The sequence below is a fragment of the Chrysoperla carnea genome, chromosome 2 (assembly GCF_905475395.1).
Source record: "Chrysoperla carnea chromosome 2, inChrCarn1.1, whole genome shotgun sequence".
Classification (NCBI taxonomy): domain Eukaryota; kingdom Metazoa; phylum Arthropoda; class Insecta; order Neuroptera; family Chrysopidae; genus Chrysoperla; species Chrysoperla carnea.
In genome coordinates, this window is record NC_058338.1 from 49983158 (window position 1) to 50003229 (window position 20072).

At 29.6% G+C, this 20072-nt stretch overlaps 1 protein-coding gene across 1 annotated transcript in view; it reads right to left on the minus strand.

Annotated features, from left to right (window-relative positions):
• The window catches only part of LOC123292746, an 87330-nt gene that overhangs the window by 4232 nt on the left and 63026 nt on the right, over positions 1–20072 (minus strand). Inside the window, exons 6-8 of the mRNA XM_044873459.1 lie at positions 10961–11114; positions 4920–5343; positions 3286–3449 (exon numbers count right to left, since the gene is read on the minus strand). Of these exons, the coding sequence (XP_044729394.1) occupies positions 3286–3449; positions 4920–5343; positions 10961–11114 (742 nt within the window). The remainder of the gene's footprint in view (positions 1–3285; positions 3450–4919; positions 5344–10960; positions 11115–20072) is intronic.

Genomic DNA, 20072 nt, shown 5'->3' on the forward strand with positions numbered 1-20072 from the left:
AACTGCATTATATAAATTTATTTCATTAAAATCAAATTTTATGATATTCTAAGAACCAGCATTAGATAGTGCGATTAACATAATTGAGAGAACACAAATATTAAGAAAAATTTTTCCCCATCCCTCACCCACCATAAATATTTCTAGCTAAAACGAGTTACTCATTGCGACTAAACACGAAGGTAAAGAACAAAAATAAACAATCTTCTTGTTTGTAACATTCAGTAAATAAACCATAAAAATTCTCTCGTACCATTGGAATTTATTCATTTGATACATCGACCAAGAATCTTTATTTAACTATCTACTATCAGTATCGGTAGTATCTAGTACTCCCACATTTCACATGAGTTGTACAAAGAATTTGAAAAAGTTTTAGCATTAGAGCTGATGATTTAAAAAAAAATGAGGGCTCAGAAACATAAAACTCCAGTTCGTATTAGTGATTGATGATGTTTTCAAATGATGCTAGAAGATACGTGTGGACAACGTGGGTATTTGCACCAGGCTCCAAGTACCTAGATAAAGTTCGTAATATGCACGCATCTATAGCTGTTTGTGCAGTTGGATCATTTGCCCCAGTTTGTTCTGCAGCCATTCAAGGGAATCATTAAATCTTCCAGCTATGTTAGCTCTATTTTGCTCTACCAACTAAGCGCTAGATAGTTTGTAGATACAGCTGCTATTTCTAAGGGTAGAATCAATGAATCATTTCAGCTGAAAAATTCAGAGGCGTTTAATTTACCATAAACTTACTCGGCGTATTCAAAGCGGGAGATGTTCGTTGAGAGTACCAAAGACGGTATCTTCTCTATCAAGTTTGGATTGATTTCTGAACAGTTAGACTCGGTGTTGATCAAAACAGAAGATAGACATAGATTATCCAAAAAAAAACATAGTCGATTTGAGACCGTCCAAAATTGTAGTGACGGGGTTCAGCTTCATTCAGTTCTATCTCCGCAGCAATGTTCTCGTTTTCCCAGAAGAACATCTTAAAGTCGATAAAAGAAAGATTTTTTCCTGTTTAAGAGGTATGTGACCAAAAGACACGTTCCTACGTACTCTAGATTCCAAGCAGAATATCCAACCTTCCTGGAATGAATCATATTTAAATAAATAGGATTCCTCCTCCTGCGTTGCGGTCGATATGATGTTTTTAGGCCTGGGCGAGATTTTTAATCGTAATGAGAAAACATTAGCCATTCTGAAATCAGTTTCCTGGTTAGCTAGAAATGACATATTTAATTAGTTTAAACTTGAGTGAGATGGTATCTTGTTGACACCCTCTATACGGGTCAACAACCACCTCCCCCTCCCGCGTTCTAAAAATTATCTTATAGTTGAAAACATAGTACTGGCTAACATGTCTAAAATTTTCAGCCTTTTTGAAATGACTCAAAAATATCAGCTTATCCGCAGACCTATCAACTGTCGTTATTTGTGGTTTATAAAACCCTAAAACCTCTGGCTGCTGGCGGTAGTAGTCAATAATTTCTAGTGCATGGCCACCAGTGGCTAAAACAACAAAGTATGATTACCCTCACTTTAATCACCTCCGATGAAATTGTGGCCTTATTATTACCACGTCTGACTTGGTATCATTTTCGAAATCAACCTTCCAGAAGCTGGTCTTCGATAGAGCCAAGAAATATTCCACACTACCAGCTATGGTTATGAAGTTGGTTGACATTTCAATATTTTTAACAACTCTGTATATAGGTAGTATAGCACTTTCTACAATATACCAACTACACTCTGATAGTAACAGTATTAAGAAAGCCACGACTGTAGCTGGTTGACAAGCAGGCTGGCTGGCTGGCACTGGTAATCTGATCAACTTTACTAATGAATATTTAATTAAATAAACCGTAATTACTTAGAATACAACTAACTAGTAGAGGTACTTCGTTATATTAAACAAGACAAGCCTTTATTATTATTAATTTACATATAATTTTTTATGTTAATTTTTTTCGTATAAAAAACTGCTGATACTTTATTTTATCTTTTTTTCTTAAAGATGAATTTAACTTATCTTGAAGTGAAAAAAGACTGTCGTGTATCATTTTTCTTTTTCAATTAAACTTGAAACGTGTTTATTTCAATTATTTTATCCATTATCCGCAAGGGTATCTTTTGAAATATATGTTTCTACACAGAAAATAATTAACTTGAATCAAGTAATTATTACTTGAACCAAAAATATTATTATTGGGACAAAATTTAGGTCAGTTTTAAGAAAATATTTCTCCTGCAATTATATTTGATGGTTCTTAGCTTAAAAAAATAAAATAAAACTTTGTCGAAGTGTTTTGTTCAGTCTATGGTCTAAGTAAATATTTCTTTTAGACTTATCTTATATTCTTATTTTATTGTAACAGAGTCAGGGGAAAAATAACACTCCTCAAAAGTTGGATATTTTAATTTTCAAGTTCCTACGTAGATATTAAAAATGGAAAAAATGAGCAAATATTTGATTTTTTGTTTGTTTGTTTATAACGGATAAAGTCCAAAACCACAGACCGATTTTACAAATTTTTTCACCAATATAAAAATTTATTATCATCGACTAACATGATTCAAAAGGATTCCACACCAAAAAGTAAAACCCTTGAAGTTGTAAACAAAAGTAGGAATAAGTGAGAGCGACGGAAATGAAATCTATAACGCGATGGTCTTTGTTTTCAATCTAAAGTTGAAATTGTCAAGCGAAGCGGGTGGTAAACTACTAATTAGTTATAAAATAAATTTTAACAAATTAAGTTTCACCATCAACAAGTTTATACCTTTTGTGATAACACCAAGGCGATCTGTACTGTTATCATCATTTTTCATTTAATAAATGGCTTATTTAACCTATTAATGGATAGCGGATAGTCTTACAGTAACAAATATCCGAAAATTTTGTGTCAAAGTCTTCCAGGCAAGGAAGCCCCAAACATGATATTTAAATGGTTTTTAAGGAGACTAGATAATGGGGCATGCTTAGAAACAAAGGAAATCGAGGTTTTCTATTTTTGTTTTCATAATATATACAACTTAAAGAATAACGTAATAATAACTTCTCGTTTTTTTTTCAGAGCACTCGGTATATATATAATTAATTTTTTGATTAGAACATTTTAGGTGTATAATAAGATTAATGAATTTATTATACCTAATTTATTAACTAAATGAAAATAATGTAGTTTAGTTTATATACATTAAATAATTAAATTTATTGATCAATTATTATTAGTTTCGGTATTACTATCGATAAACTTTATTACATAGAGAGCTACTTACCTACTTTGTAGATAAATAAAATTTTTAATTCTAGGAATCACATAATTTGATGAATCTATTCCTAATTGAAGTTTTATTATTGATGTATTCTGACCATAAACCATTGTTACTTTACCATTTGCTATTGTATTTGGGTAAATTATTTTATAATCGTCATATGTAAGCTAGAAAAAATATTCAAGTTTTGAAAAGCTTTAAGAATAAATTATAAAAAATGTGTAAATTTATACTCCAGACTAAAGAGAATTTTTTTCGGCTCGAGAACTTAAGGGTTTAAAGAAAAATTTCTAAGAACATTTTTTATTAATTTTGACCCTAATTATATAAAATTTTTCTGATGCTTTTCGGTCAATAATACTTATTTGTTTAAAAAAAATTATTTAAATAATATCCTATCGGGCTACCCACTGATAAGCTGTAATTTTACGTTCAGGAGCATGTTTTAAACGGGCTCCTGCAAAAATTTTTCATGCGAAAATTAATCATGCTCAATGACAAATTTTGCCGTGTCTTATTAATAATAATAGGGGTATTTATCTATTTTTAAATATAACTAGGTGCTAACAGACTAATTTTGTATGATAGATATGTGTTATAATATATTTTTATACGATAATCAATGATTTTTGTATACGATAAATCAGACTGATAGCTCTGATTCGTAAATGAATCGGTTGGACTCATGAGTCCGCCCAGTGAAAATACCTTTTTTATGAAGCGAAATTTCGATGATTTTTTTCCTGCCAATTAGACGATTTTTAAATAATGTAAGTTTGATAATAAATGATGCTTTAATAGTGATCCGATTTGTGTAGTATCGTCGGTAGATTCGAAGCCATGATTACTCCAGGGTTAAATTTACGGAAACCAGGTTGTCCGATTTTCGTATTTGACGATGCTTTTTACTTGGCGTATGTGTTGAGACAAAACCATTGATGAGACAATACATATAAATAAATGTCAAGAAGTGTCCATGCCGCCAAAATTTTCAAAATTTGTGCACAATTGAAAAAAACATAATGATTTTTGAACTCTTCGTTTATAGTTACAATTTGTAGCAAAATTTGTTGCTATTTGTTTTTATGTATTCAGAACAGTTAATAAACCGGGATAGCACGATTTTCGGAGTACATGACATAATCCTTGTCGTAATCTGGATTCGTATTCAGCGAACAAAAATACTTCCTAGATAACATTTTTAAGCCAAAGTAAACATTTCAAAAAAAATTTTGGGCTACATATGCCCCCCAAGGGGATTCTAGCCCCTCTATGACTAGGTTAAGTTGGCTGAATGGTCTTTTGGGTCATATAAACCCGTTACAAAAACTTTTATTAAAATCAGTGCTGTTTCTCAAATTTTCCACTATCCATACTTTTCCCGGTTTATCCACTGTATTAATTTTTTCGTCTATATGGCTTTCTTTTAACACATACGACAGGTAAAAAATATCGTCGAAACACAAAAATGGAAAAGTTCGATTTACTACCATTCGCTACCCGAGCCACGATACAAATCTCTTTTTTAAATTTACCTTTCTCAATCCTCTAAATAGCATACAAAAAGAATCATGGAAATTGCGCTTGATTGTAAGCGAATGGATGAAGGACTCAATTACGAGAACTAAAAATCTTACCTTTAATTCTTTAAAATAAACAATTGAATAAACGTATATATCAGTCATTGTAATATTTTTATCCCGTGAGCTATCCATTTCTTCGATTTGTTCATTAACTAATACAGAGTAATTAACAGTTTTTCTTTTACCATTTGTTCCATTCGTTACAATATTATTATTATTATTGTTAATTACATCCAATGGTATATTTTTATTTGTCACACATGAATTACATTTACGTTGTAATTGATTTATATTTGTTAATAGACCACGTGATGTTTGAAAAGCACCCCATTGTTGACAACGACCACGTAATGATTTTCTTGAGAAGTATGTTGATGTATTTGCTGTTGTTATATGTTTAGCAACAATTGAACGTGTCTCATTCAGTATGGCATCAATGATATTATTTGCAATTGTTGTTATATTCATGGAATACATTCTGTGGAAAAACGAACAAATATATATGAGTAATTCAAAATGTTGTTTAGAAAAACATGAAATTGAAAAATGGGGTCAAGTATGCAGTTAACTTGATTTGAATACATTATTATTGGATGGCGTGTTCGATATTCACACATGTGAGCTGCATAAAAACAGTGTGATTTTCTATTTCAAGGATTTTAGAATTTTGCTGGTTTTTGCTATCAGATTAATTCAATTATTTATGGCTAGAATTATTTTCAGAAAACATTATGATAAACAAGTCCTATAACCTTTGAGGACAGATTCATAACTTTTGTTAAATAAAAATATTATAGTCCAGTCAACAAGTTCAAATTGATGAAATATAGAAATACTGGTACAAAAAATACGTATGATAGCTCGTTGAATTCGATATGATGTCTAGAAAACTGTTCTAGAAGCGTTTTGCAGCGCATAAAAATTGTAAAAGCTATAAACAATTAAAGATGCAAATAGATATTCGTTTTTCGCAAAAATTTCATAAAATATTAATATCTAAAAAATTTTTTATTCTGAAAGGAAAGAAAATTTCCAAAAGAACACTCCCGGAAGCCTATCTCCATTATTTATAATTTTAAATTAACACTGAACATGGGTCTTATTGTGACATTTTTAGGTTGTTGTAATATTGTGTAAATTTTTTCCTATATATGTACTATTACAACAGTTTTTAGGCCTAAAAACTATAAAATCAGTACTAAAAATTGAAGCCTATGAAAACAAATTTTAATGTTGAATTTTTCGGAGGAAAAAGTCAGCATCTTTTACAAAAACCAGAGGGCATTATTAAAAAAAAAAATGTTGGCCATCGTTTTATAGAGAAGGTAACGCAAAATAATTAAGTCGAACAATTTAAAAAATCGCTCTGTACAAAAGTTGGATAAAATATAAATTATGGTGTTGGTCATTTACATCATTTTCAAATAAGAATTGTAAATACTTTCTCATCAAATCTAAAGTTTAACACAGATTCAACCTTAGAAAAATCACCTTTTAGTGATAGTCTTATGAAGGTAGATTAATTACACACATAAAAATTGTCACTGAATATTTTTGTCACGTAGAGAATATAAAAATAAACTGATTTAGGTACTACAACTTTAATATCACAAAATTATATTTTATGACTAAAAAAATACAATAAAATCATTCTCAATATATAAAATTATTAATTCGAAGAGTGTTCCAAAATGATCTGAAAGTAAAATTGATAATACACATTTTTATACCCCATATAAGGTTATATATTCATTATAGTCTCCATGGCCTGTCAAAAATTTTAAAAAGTTTTAATTCAAAATTAAAGAATTTCGGGTTTAAATTTTTTTTATAAATTCATAAGTTTTTCTTTTCCAAAGCCTACTGTAATCAGCAAAAGTTCTACGTAATGAAAAAAGTTCCTGACGTCTGTAACTCCGAAGGAGAGCGTTTCTAGACATATTTTCATAGTACTAATTTGTTTGTTTCAACTTCCCTCCAAGCTTCTAGATTATGGATTCATAATAAATTTTAACAATTAATTTTGGCAAAGGAAACAATTAAAAAATTTTTTCCAGCATTCACTGAAATTACCATCTGAAAAAGTAATCAGAGAATCCCATTGTATGTTATACGACAATATAATTATAATCTGTAAGATTAAAACTTAGTAGAAGTAAGTAAATACCCTTAATGTATTATTTATTGATCATTGATTTAATTATATTAATTAAGGGTATATATTTAATAATAATAATATAATGATAAGATGATACAATATAATAGTCCCTAGTCTTCAATCATTATTTAAGTTATAGTTAAGGTACGTTATTCAATTAATTAATTGTATTATTTATTTATGTATATGTCGCAGCCAACTAGCTTAATTAGTTGTTCAATTAATAGCCCAGTCTGTTTTACTAAAGGGTGTCGTTAACTGAACTAGCGGTCTGAATACCAACCTAGTCATTTAAATTTAGTTTCACTTTCTGCCACCAAGCGGTGAAATCCACACACTTTCAATATGGCGTCGGCAAGCAACAATATTATGGGTGTGGTGACAAAAATGATGTGGTTAAAGAAAATTTCGATCGAGAACTTGCTGAAAATGATGAATAGCATTAAAGTATGTATTTTGTTTACATAATCTAAATTTATTGGACATATTCCCATAGGCATATTAATTATGTATTCTCTACTGCACATATATTAATTATAGAGCGCTATTTTGCCATTTTGCTAGGCTAATGTCGAACAAATATTATTATATATTATAGAAAAAGAAAATTAATTACAATCATAATATCTATGCGCATATTGTATGTATACTCTGCGTCACAAAATCTGCACTAGTGGATTACCTATATTTATTAAATCCATTCCATTATTATCTAAATAGTTATGATACACTATTGTATTATTATATATTAAACAAATATATTTTAGAGAAAAAAGTATGGCAACTTTTTTAAATTTACTCAGTGCAGATTTTGTGACGTAGAGCATACATAATTTATATTAGGAATATATCTTTCTAGGATTTCATTTCAGCTATCAACATCGGAAAGAATCTTAGAGGTTATGGACATGAAATATATGCTAGTTTTCGAATAAAATTTCAATTCCTGCCCTTTGATAATACTTATTTTTTACGGATAGTTTTCCTCTACAAACCCTATCTCTAACAGTTCTGTTTGAGAGAGTGATAATTGTTCGAAAACTAGATAAGAAGCACTTTGAAGGACAAAAAAAATTTTTCTAATAAAATCTGAACAGCTTTTCCCGAAATTTTTTTTTTAGATTATTCAACGTATTCGCCACAAAGCCGAACTGATGTTATTTTGGGACTGGAGTAAAATTTTATGAAACTTTACATACAAGACGATATTATCATCCGGAACAGCAGTCCAAATGGGTGGAACCTTTTAAAACCATTCATTTCGGAATATTAGTTTTAAATAATTTTTACGTATTTCTAAATGAATTAATTATGGGAACATATTATTGTAGTTGAACTTATGTAATTTCAAGCATTTTAGTGTTCAATAATTTATGTTCATGATCCTTTCCTAGCTACTTTAGGTAACGCCTTCGTCAATCCTGTGTATTACATCCTTGCGTCTATGTATCGTCCCCACACTTATTAGTTATTTTTTCAGAAGTTTGCTAATTTAAAAAGAATTTTTTTTACTATAAACATAACTAATTTTTTTATTTAATTTTTACTTAATGCAATGTATTTTTTGATATTTTGATAAAGGCTTAATGCCAAAATGTTTAAAAAAAAAGTTCAATAATAACGAATCCCCTGGAAGTTTTATTTTTGGGTGAAATAATATCTGTTTTGTAAAATAACTGATAATTAATTTTCCCTCGTAGCTGGTATACATGTTATTTTATTTATTTTATGAAAAGTATCAATTTGATTTAGATACCCAGACCTTTTTTCTATACCTACTGGATACGCCTAACTTTTTCCATATAAATATGAAGTTTAACATTGGTACAATATACACGGCATTTAAAAAGTATAGAAAACGAAAAAACACCTGTCCAATATTTTTTGAAAGCCATCTAATCAAATGAAAATTGAAAACACAAGTTAAGCCCCTGAACTGGGCTTACCGAAATCAGTTTTAAAATCTTAAATAAAAACCGTGCAGACCGTAATCAAAAACCGTGAATCTTTTATTACAGATTCCGATTCCCCATGTTACAAAAAGTTCATGGTTAATTTCGAGTAAAAGTCAATTCGATTCGCATTATTTCACGTTATAATCGCAACAAAATTTGTCTTTTTTTTAAACTACTCACGCAAAATAATAAATTACTAGTTCATTTCCATGAAATTATTTATTTGAAGTAGTTTTTTTGAACTGTTAGTTAACGCCATAACCATCATATACAGACAAATAATGTTAGCTCATTTACATGAAATTTTTATGCTTACTGCTTATTAAACATTACCAATTTTTGAGTAAAATTTCCTTTTTTTTAACATAGAGAATCTTAATATGTATGAGAAAATGGAAATTTCAATTTAAGACTGTAACGCTGACCCCTACTCCAGTACAGAAGATTAAAAGAGAGAGAAAGGGCTCGATTTTCATTTCATTAGATGGATTTTATTAAAATATTGAACACGTGTTTTTTCGTTTTCCAAAACAAAGTGCCATTTTTACATTCTTCGACTTTTATCATACTTTTTGAATGCCCTCTATATCAAATTTATATATAAATATCGTTTTTATAATTACATTTTGTATGAGGGAGTGATTTTTCCTGTAGGATAATACTTATATATATGTTATCTATCCATTTGAGTATCCTAGCTCAGATATTGGTCATCATGTTTCATATACCGTGTGTCCAATTAAATCGGCACCATACACACACCTTTTTTATTACTTGTTTTATGAAAGAAGAGTTATTCTTAATAAAAATTTCTGCATATAACGCTAAATGAAACAATCCAATTTTTTACATTCATATACCAGGTTTGTCGAAAAATTTTGCCCAAGAGTAAATATACTTTATTTAGTACCTATATTTTTACACTTTCGCCACTTTTTATTGAGAAAATTTGAGCCTTATTGAAAACGACAGTGAGATATTCAATACCATCTACCATGAAAACGGGTAGATAAATTGATACTACACTGGATTTTTCAATGCATTCCAGATTAAAAGCCGGTCTGTAGGTATAAGCTATCAATTCTTATATACAGACTTAGTACAAATAATAAAATCTGTTTTGTTATGGTCGCTGGATAATATTAGACCTCTGATCGTAGTTTTCAATTAGAATCTCCTAGACAAACCTCGTATACAAATGCAAAAACTTGATTCTAAATATTTAACTTGGGTCATAGGGGCCACCATAACTTTTTTCTTTTTTTCAGGAATAACTTTTTTTCATAAAACAGACAATAAAAAACTTTTCCATATGTTGCTAACTTATTAGGAGGAGAAAAAATTACTATTGAGAAATTATATAGCAAATCAACAATTTGGAAGACTTTGTAACATTAAAAAACCGATTTCATAAATCAGCTGCATAGACATAATTATATTGTTTTAATTTGTGCAGTAAAACTTATTATTATGTAGTAGTTTAAATAAGCCGCATCTCGATAGGTCCCAAGCGAGTAATTTAGCGTAGTATATACAGGACAGTCCATTTTAATCTATACACCTAAATATCTCGTAAAAACTTAAACATAAGTTGCAGAGTTTCATGAGGGACATTATATTCTGGTATCGGATTGTACCTAGTTCTTCGGGTTTCTTTAATAGCCAATTTAGATCTTTAACGGTAAGAGGTAGAATAACACTTTAAAATTTGAAATGGTTTTGTTGACAATTTTACGTTAAAATGTCAACAAAATTTTTTTTTGCGTTATTTGGATTATAGAAAGTGTTATTTTGAGATACAAAACTGAAACTCGATTTACGAGAAAAAGCTACCTTCACCATTATATGTACCATAAGAACTATTTCCTCCTCTGTTATCGACTGAAATTCATAGTATTTGCGGCAGATTGTTTTAGGTACCTAGTAAATATTATTGACTATACATAACATAGAAATTGATAGAATAGAAACACATAACATACCTCAGTTCGTTAACAATATCCACATCCGATGTTTGTTCATTTGGTAATAATTCCGTTATTGATATTTCCTTAAGAACATCTTCAAACTGTTGTGTTATAGCATTATTGAATAAACACACCAATTGTTTCCAAAATACTCTTACAATTGTATTTTCTAAAAAATAAAATAAAAGTAAAACATTTATAGAACTGATTTGTTAAACTTTTTTGCGATCTGTATTTACGATGAATGAGTAGAAATATAAAAGTAGAAACATATGACACACGGAGTATTTAAAATACCTATCTAAAATTTCGCAATATGGGCTGAACTAAATTTAAAATATATTCCTGTGCAAATATATCTTTCAACAAGAGAAAATAAGCAATTGACTGAGTTAATTATCGAAATTCCTTGTATAGACAATGTTGATTATCAGTACTCGCACTATTTTTAATAAATAAGAGAAGTTTTAAAAACGAATACAATAAGTACATATATGACGGCCTTCCGTTCTGTATTTGTTCTAGTTCTGAATAATTCGAAGTATTTGTTAGAAAACTTTTTGTTTTGTTTTTCGAAAATCTTCCACAAGACTTGCTAGCTGAAAACAAATTTTCAACTCTCTATCTTTTATAATTTTCAAAAAAAGAACACCAAAACTTTGCTCTAATTTTCTACCTCACGGGAAAATAATGACATGATAAGAACAACAGGACAAGATCCAACTGACCCAATTGCCCATTTACGAACTCAAACTCACTTTTTACGTCCTGAGCACGTTATAAGAATTTTTCAGAATGATATCTCTTTTTGTTTTTAAGTTATCGTGATGACAGACGGGCGCATAGACGAATTATCGAAAATTGACTAATTAGGTGATTTAATGAACACCTATCCCAAAATTTTGTTTGTAGCATCAAATGTTCTAAGCGTTACAAACTTGGGACAAAAATTAGTATACCTTGATATATATTTCATATATACAGGGTATAAAAATGGTGTTGGAGTTCCTAAACTATTTATCAAAAATAACTATCCTTTGCAAAAAAAACTCGAAACTGATTTTCGGAAAATGCTTTGAATCGAACTCACGGGTAAAAATCGTTTAATCACAGATTGGTTTTTTAAATATTTTTGCTTAAAATTAAATGGAAAATTTCTTTTCAAATAATATTAATCAAGAAATTCTCTAAATTACGATAGTAACCGATCTAGCTTTCTTAATAGTAATATCGAATAAAAAAAAGAAACTGCAAAAGTACTTTCGCCTTACAACTTCGTCCTCTTTATTAATTTTCCCCTGTAGTGCAATGAGTAGCTGGGATACTCCATATAGTTTCTATTATAATTATTAATGATCTATATTTATGTGTGAAAAGAACCATTATTAAATTTTAAAACACATTGACCTACGGTCAAATTCAACATGGTCAAATTTGAAATTAAGTTCAGTCCACAGAAGAATACGTAAACGGATATACGCCTTCTGGAAACATAATGGTAATGGTTTGCATATATAGTTCAAATTCTATCATTGGGACAAACAAAATAAACAATTCACCACCAACAACAATAATATTCGTGTGTTGTTGTTTTAAGTGCCTAAAGTGTTTTAATACCCATATTAGAATATATATTAGGTATACAATTTTCAAAACAACTAACTAATTCTATTTTAGACAACAAAATGTTCATATCTAATGGTGTTTCGCAATCTTTTGAGGTATAATCCAACATATTTGTTTAAGATATCGATGCGTCTCAATTATTTATATCTCATAATAGTATCGATTTATTATAGTACATTATAGGAGAGGGTAGACTAGCATTGTGAAGTTAAGCATTGGACCTCGAGCCCACCTTTCAAATAGATTTAACAAAGTCTTTGAGACTTCGATGAAAACGCGACCAAGACTTACTTAAGCAGCCATTATCAAAGCGTCAAATAAACCTTTTGAAAGAAAAAATATAATAAATATTCTAAACCTTGGCCAAATCAAGTCACAATAAATAACCCTTACACAAGGTTGGACCAAAGCTATAAGCTCAGCCATGATTTCCTATTTTTTGTCAAGCGATGGTTAAGGCTAATAAATAATATTTTGATTTGCCAGCCCTTGCCTAATCATTATCTAATAAACCAATTTTATGTTTATCCTGTTTTGCTGATTTTTGCCAGCATTTACCAACTTTGAAACTAATAAAAAAGTGTTGATTGGTTAATCCTTGTCCAGGTCTCAACTTATTAAACCAAGTGTTAGTTCACCGCTTTTTACTCAATGTTCGCTCATTTTCTTGTACTTATTCAAATCTTGTTTCGCAAGTTCTTATTCTCGCCTCAACCAAATATAATTAACCAAGCTGAATGTTGATTTATAATTATATTTTATGGCAATATTGTAGTATGGTAGAGAAAATAAACGGTAAAGATATATTAAATGTTCTGCCTAGTAAGTATAAACATAAGATCTAGCTAAAGGTCTCAGAAATGGCATAATTGAACAATTTATTTTTACTTGCACCAAAGTTTGGGTTAAGATAAGATACTCTAGGTTAGGTAAAAGTTCCGTTTCATACTGTGCCAAAGCTCGTAATTGAAAGAAGATTTGGCCAAAACTAAAACTTGGTTTGATATTTAAGATCGGGTAAGGAACTGTCTTCCAAGCTTGAAACAAGACTTTGTTCCATGCTTGACTCAATGTTATCAATCGAAGTTAAACCAATACTAGGTCAGTCTTGATTTTCAAACCTAACTCAATTCATAACAATCTCCTTCCAAGATTGAATCAATATTGGTGCAGTTTTTATTTATTTTCTGAGAATGAGTCCTATGGATTTTAGGATTTCGCAATGAAGCCGTATCAAGAATGACGTTGTTAAACGAAAATGCAAGAAAATATACCAAGATTTAAAAAAAAGTGCCACAAAGTATACTTAAAAAAAGTATATTTGAATTACTTTTCACGAAACAAGGTTAAACCTTTATCAACGGAGGTGATCAGTGTTAATTTTGGACATTGACGTAAAATGTCTGAAACATTTTTAACATTCGTGTTAGATCTGAAAATAGTACATTACGAAAGAGTATGAGACCCACAACTTATGTAGGTACGATTTACTATTTGAGGCTAATCTATTTATCCGCTTATTTAAGCTATTAGAATATCCTGATCAAACAAATTGTGGGTAATGTACGCACATATTGGGTTGACTATTAAATCAGAAATAGTCTTTATAAAACTAATATTACAATTCATTAATAATGCATAGAGTTAAAGTAGCTATGGTATTTAATTCTTTAAACAATAAAACAAGTATTTCACTTTTTAAATTTAAACATTAAATTTTCTGAATTATCAATGCACAGATATGCAAAATTTATCGCGCAAGAAACGGAAAAAAAACTACTTAAACCTAAAATTACCAACGCTCAGATATGCAAAAATTATCGAAAGAGAGAACAAAAACCATTTACTAGAAACTAATTAAATTTAAGCAAGGTAGTGTATCACAAAACTAATATTTATAATTAATTACTAATACAGTTATTTGTATTTTCAAATTATTTTTATCCTGCTGTAAGCATATTTACATTTTTATAATTTTTTTTTAAATTTATTTAGTTTAACGGCTGCACTTTCAAAAACTGAGGTCATATATACAGCCGGTTATATATATATATTTACATATTACATACAATGATTAATGAAACAATTTTTTGGAATTGTGTTTTTTTTAATATCAAATCGACTTCAAGTCGCGCTGAAAAAGCACAAAATATCTTACAAAATTGAACATGTGCATAATCAATCATTTGAACTAGCAAAAAAATATATTAAATTAATAATGTACGAATGTAATGATATTCATAATTTATACATTTATTTCTACAAATGTTGGAATGTGCTGTCTCAAAATATCATTTGGGTATTTTTGTGAGTGAAATGTGTATAACTAAATTGAATTATAAATGGAATAAATAGTTAGTTGATGTAAATTAAATTTACTTTAAACAATTATAATACATGTATATTTTATTAAATAACGAATTCTCCTGATTTATCCTTATTAGAACATCATAATCTCTGTAAAAGATTTATAACAATGTTGTAAAGTATTAACGGGTTAATTAGCTCACTGATTTCAAAATGTTAAATGACAAGCACATGTTATTTTACAGTGAAACATGAACATTGCTGCCGAGGGTAGCCATGAAGGATTCTTTGTTATTATTATTGTTATAATTGTGTTAAGACTTAAATAACACTAATTATTCATATCAGCGTTTTTTGATTTTGGTGTGAGCGCTTTTTTACATTTTAAGATTTTTTTTAAGTTTTTTGGTACAATCCGTTAGTCAATCCAAATTTTATTATTAAAACACGCATCTAAATAAAGTTGTAATAATAGTTTGAAGTGCCTACCATACAAAGATTTACACGACGAATAAAATTATAATGAATTATCTCCATAATTTCTTCGTCAACTCTTGGAGTTGAGTTGCTACCAAAGAATTTTGAGTAAACCATGAGAATAATCGATATTTATGAAGAGCATCTTTTCTGTAGTAAACAGTTATGTCCTGTATAAAAATGAGAAACAGTTGCGTAGCTGTTGGCTATTGAAGCCCTGAGAAGTTTGTGAATTTAATATTATCTTAAAATTGTTTATGGAAAGCTATGATGGTCTAGGAGTCCGTGGGCGGAATACTTACGGTATTTTAACAAACCCCGTATTTCCTATTTTAACCTTTAATATTCTAGTCGGTGGTGCTTATAGAATACTAAGTTGTAAAACTCGTAAGATTTTAGTATCGTATGTAAAAAATCACATTTTTTGAGCATGTGAAGGGTGTTACTAAGCAAAAGGTGTCTTTGGAGGAGAGGAAATGTTTTACTGAAATTTTTCGATTTGACTAATTTGAACAAGTAGACGATTTTGTGTGGACAGATCAGCACCCTCCTAAGAAGATGAAAGTGTATGGTAGTTTAAAATAAAAATCGCGAAATCACTGTAATTTTGAAATATGGGTTGCAGAAGTTGGAATGATATGAAAATAAATAGTAACCTACAAAAATTCAAAATTTTTTTTATGTGGTATAGTTATAATAAGGAAGCCCAAGATGGAATTTATGTGGTAGCTCGAGCGCAATATAAATATGCGGGGTTTCTTGGACCTTCCTTAGTACCTCCACCAAATATTAGCCCTAAATATGGGGGAAACGTGTAGAGCAGACAATCAGATTAGTAAAAAAGAAATGGCGATAGCTGAATTAACTGGAACGCGTCAAATAAGATATGGGGGGTTAATTACATGCTAAAAAAATGTACATTTCAATATAAGCGCTCGAGTTAATTCACCTCTCGCAATTTTTTAAATAATCCAATCACCTGCCCCACACACATCTCCCCATATTTAGGGCTAATATTTGGAGGAAGTACCAAGAAAGGTTAAAGGAACCCTCATATGATATGATACTGATGCGTTCTAGTAACTACACAAATCCTCTCTTGGGCTCTTCTATTATTATAATCGCTGAGAAATTGATTCTATGGATAACACAAATTAGAATAATGATAATGCATTTCATGTACGCGGCTATAATAATTAGTTTGTGATTTTCTCACAAAATAAATCAATAATCAATAAAATTAAACAAGGATAATCTTGATGCTATGAAGGGTTTTCGAATTTACTAGTATTATTTAATAAATGTAATTAGATATTCTGTTATCGAATATTACTACCTATCATCTAAAACGAATTTATTTAAGATTTAAACAGTTTTAATATAACAGTGAAGTGATATCCTTAAATGCTCTGTCAACACGAATTAATGGATATTTTCAAGATATATATCTAATATAGGTAAGCCAATGTAATCCTTATTCATCTTGTAGTTTGTATTGAATTATCACCTCAATTAATTAGATGAAGTTGGATTTTTAAAGACACGCTATGCATGATTTATTCTGCCACTCTTCGCCAGTAGTTAAAATAGGTAATTATTTTCTTACAAATATCATCATATTGATTACTAATATCATCTTATTTTATATTCATTTTTTTCGTTGCACCTGTTGTGCACAATATATAGGAAAAAAGGTTTAAAAAACAAGGAATAAGGGCTCATTTTAGCGAAACTAAGTCGAAATAAAAAAATGATTTGATTTTATTTGTGTACACCTATACCAAAATTTTGTTCGTAGCATCAAAATTTTAAACATTACAAACTTGGCACTAAACTTAGTATACCTTGGTATATTTCATATTAAATGGTGTAAAAATGCGCGTCTCCCGGGACTTTTTCCTTCTCCAGGCAAAATTTTCTTATCAACTATGTTACATAATATTACTCCATGTAAAATATGCCAATTTTCAATATACTTTAGTATGTAAAAAATGTTTTTAAACCATTTTTCAACCCTTTCGATAGTTGCAAACATATGTTGCCCATTATTTCTATGTTTTATGCTGTCAATGTCTTTCTTTTAACATACACATAAACAACACAGCAAGACATTGCCAAAATATGATAAACAAAAATTTGATAACCAATAAATACGACTTCTAGAGCTGCGGTTAAAACTAGGCTTAACTTTATAACCAAAAAATTATTTCATTACTTATTTCTATCAATCCTCGCCAAACGATATGAAAGAAGAAGCAAAGAAATTGCGCTTCATTATTGGCTATAAAGTATACATCCAAAGTACGTTTGTAAATCTCGAGCGGGGATACACTCAAGTTTACTTCATACATATGATACCTAAACGAAAATCAAAATATAGCTAACTTAAATGTACAGTGTTAACGTCGGTTTGTACAAAATAAATTACCAGGAAATCCAACTTTCTGACCTACGGTCGTAATATAATATTTTTCATGATGACTATATACCTATAACCACGTAATCTATAACATGCAAATAATAGTTTATCTTATTTATATGAAAGTCGAAAATACGAAAAACAATGCTAGTTGTCTACCATTGTTGGATGGCTTTTTCTATTGTGTAATAAAATATTAATTTCATTCATTTTACAATTTTTATGCTCTCTTAAATTCTGGTAAAAAATGGGAGAATTCCATTTGTTTTTCAATGACCCCTTGGGTAAATAACTAAAGTTTTTATTATATAAAATAAAATAAATTGAATATAATAAAATGAAAAAATTTAAGAACTTTCGAAAAATATATAAAAATATAATGGATCAATAAAGGTATATAATATATACCTAGGAAAATTGCACCTTTGTAAAGTGTTCAACTGTAAAGAGTTTCTTACCACAAAGTGGATTTTCTATCACCTAAATGTCAACAAATAAATACAATCATTGTCGTTCAAATGTTTGATAAGTCCATTAAAATCAGTTATTTTTCTCAAATTTCATATTAAGTTTCTAGATTTTACTCGCATAACCGTTAGGGTTCCGTAATACGTCAGTAAAAATACACGTGTTTTTGTCAACTTTGCACTAAATTACCGATCCATTTTCCCTTTTTTTTCTGTGGTTTAGGATCATTTACTGAGTTTAAATCACAAAATGCTGGCAGCTTCCGAAGGAGTTTTACTCGCCAACCTGAAAAAAGGTTTTTGGCAGATATCTCGGAAACTATGCAAAACTTACCGCTTACAATTTATGGCTCATTTATTGAACAGATTTTTCTATCTCAGCCGATAACTCAGATAGATCTTTTATTTGAAACTTTTTTTCTAATGCCCATACTTGTCGAGCTATAGGACTCTTAATGTTAGACTATCGAGTGCAAAGTCAAAAATTTTAAGGTTTTCATAGAGTATAATAATATGTAATAATTAATAGTAAAAAAAAAAGGTATTTTCTCGTCAGGAAAAAATTGTCTGAACGACGAAGACATGATGGTAGTCAGTTCTCTCTTGTTTTTCAATAATTTCTACATCTGTATACCCTTTTAATTTAAGCGGGATACTTTGAAAAAAACCGTAAACATTTTTAATGAGTGAAATCTAAGCACAAAAAGTTTTTTGGAAAAATAATAATGACTCAAATAAAACAAACGAAACTAATACCATATTAAATTTTAATGAAATTTATAATCCGGAGCATAATTGTAATATTATACAGCGTGCTTTTCAGAATAAATATTTTAGTATTTTTAGGTATACGTTGTAACTTAACTGTTAAGGTACGTTCAAAGAGCATAAGATAGAGGAGAAGGCATCTCAGTCCCATTACTGGCCTCTAGTGATTGGGTCCATTCATAAACGATCTACATCTTCATTATTTTGCTTAAAAAAAATTTGCTAGTAAAAAGCGTAATTTCGATGTATAAGCCTCTGGGTTATGGCCAGCACGCTTCACGCTGTTTTAAATACAGTTGTATACAAGGACTCAAATATCATATGGCTTTCGTACCTGTATACGCGACCTTCTCCTGTATCTTACAACTCTTGGGGCACGTTATTGGGCACGTGAAACTTTAGAAATATATTGTTGAAGAATCGCTTCTTAACATGGCAACGTATGTTGCAATTAACTGTCAGATTCTTTAGAAATTTAAGACCTTCCAGGTCACCAACAGAAATTTTATACTTGATTGTATTCTGTTTATCGATCGCCCGATCGATCACGCCCGATCGAGGCGGACAATGATTTGTCTGTTCAAACATATTTTTACATTAGTTGACGATTCGGTGTAAGATATTTTAATCTATTTTAATATAAATTAACATAAATAAGAGAAAAGAACAGTCAAAAACCAAAAATTGCTTTGAATATTGTGTGTTTTGTAAAAAAGTTAAAAATAGTAAAGATAATAACAGAAAATCAACTGAACTTTTTTAAATACAAGTCTTAATACGCCAGTAAAATCTTACAAAAAAAAAAAAAAAAAAAAAAAAAACAATACTAAAATCGCAAAACGCAATGTAAAGTTCCTTTTTGTTATGTTATTTGGACTACTTAGAAGAATGTGAAACTTCATTTTGGGAGGGTGAAAACGTCCGGAAATTTGAAACACAACTGTTTATGCTTGCAACGTAATTTCACACTCTCCTACGGGATTCAAATACCTAACATATCAAAAAAGCAACTACATAAAGCATGGTTTTTAACATTGAGTCAAGAAATTTCTGCCGGCAAAGA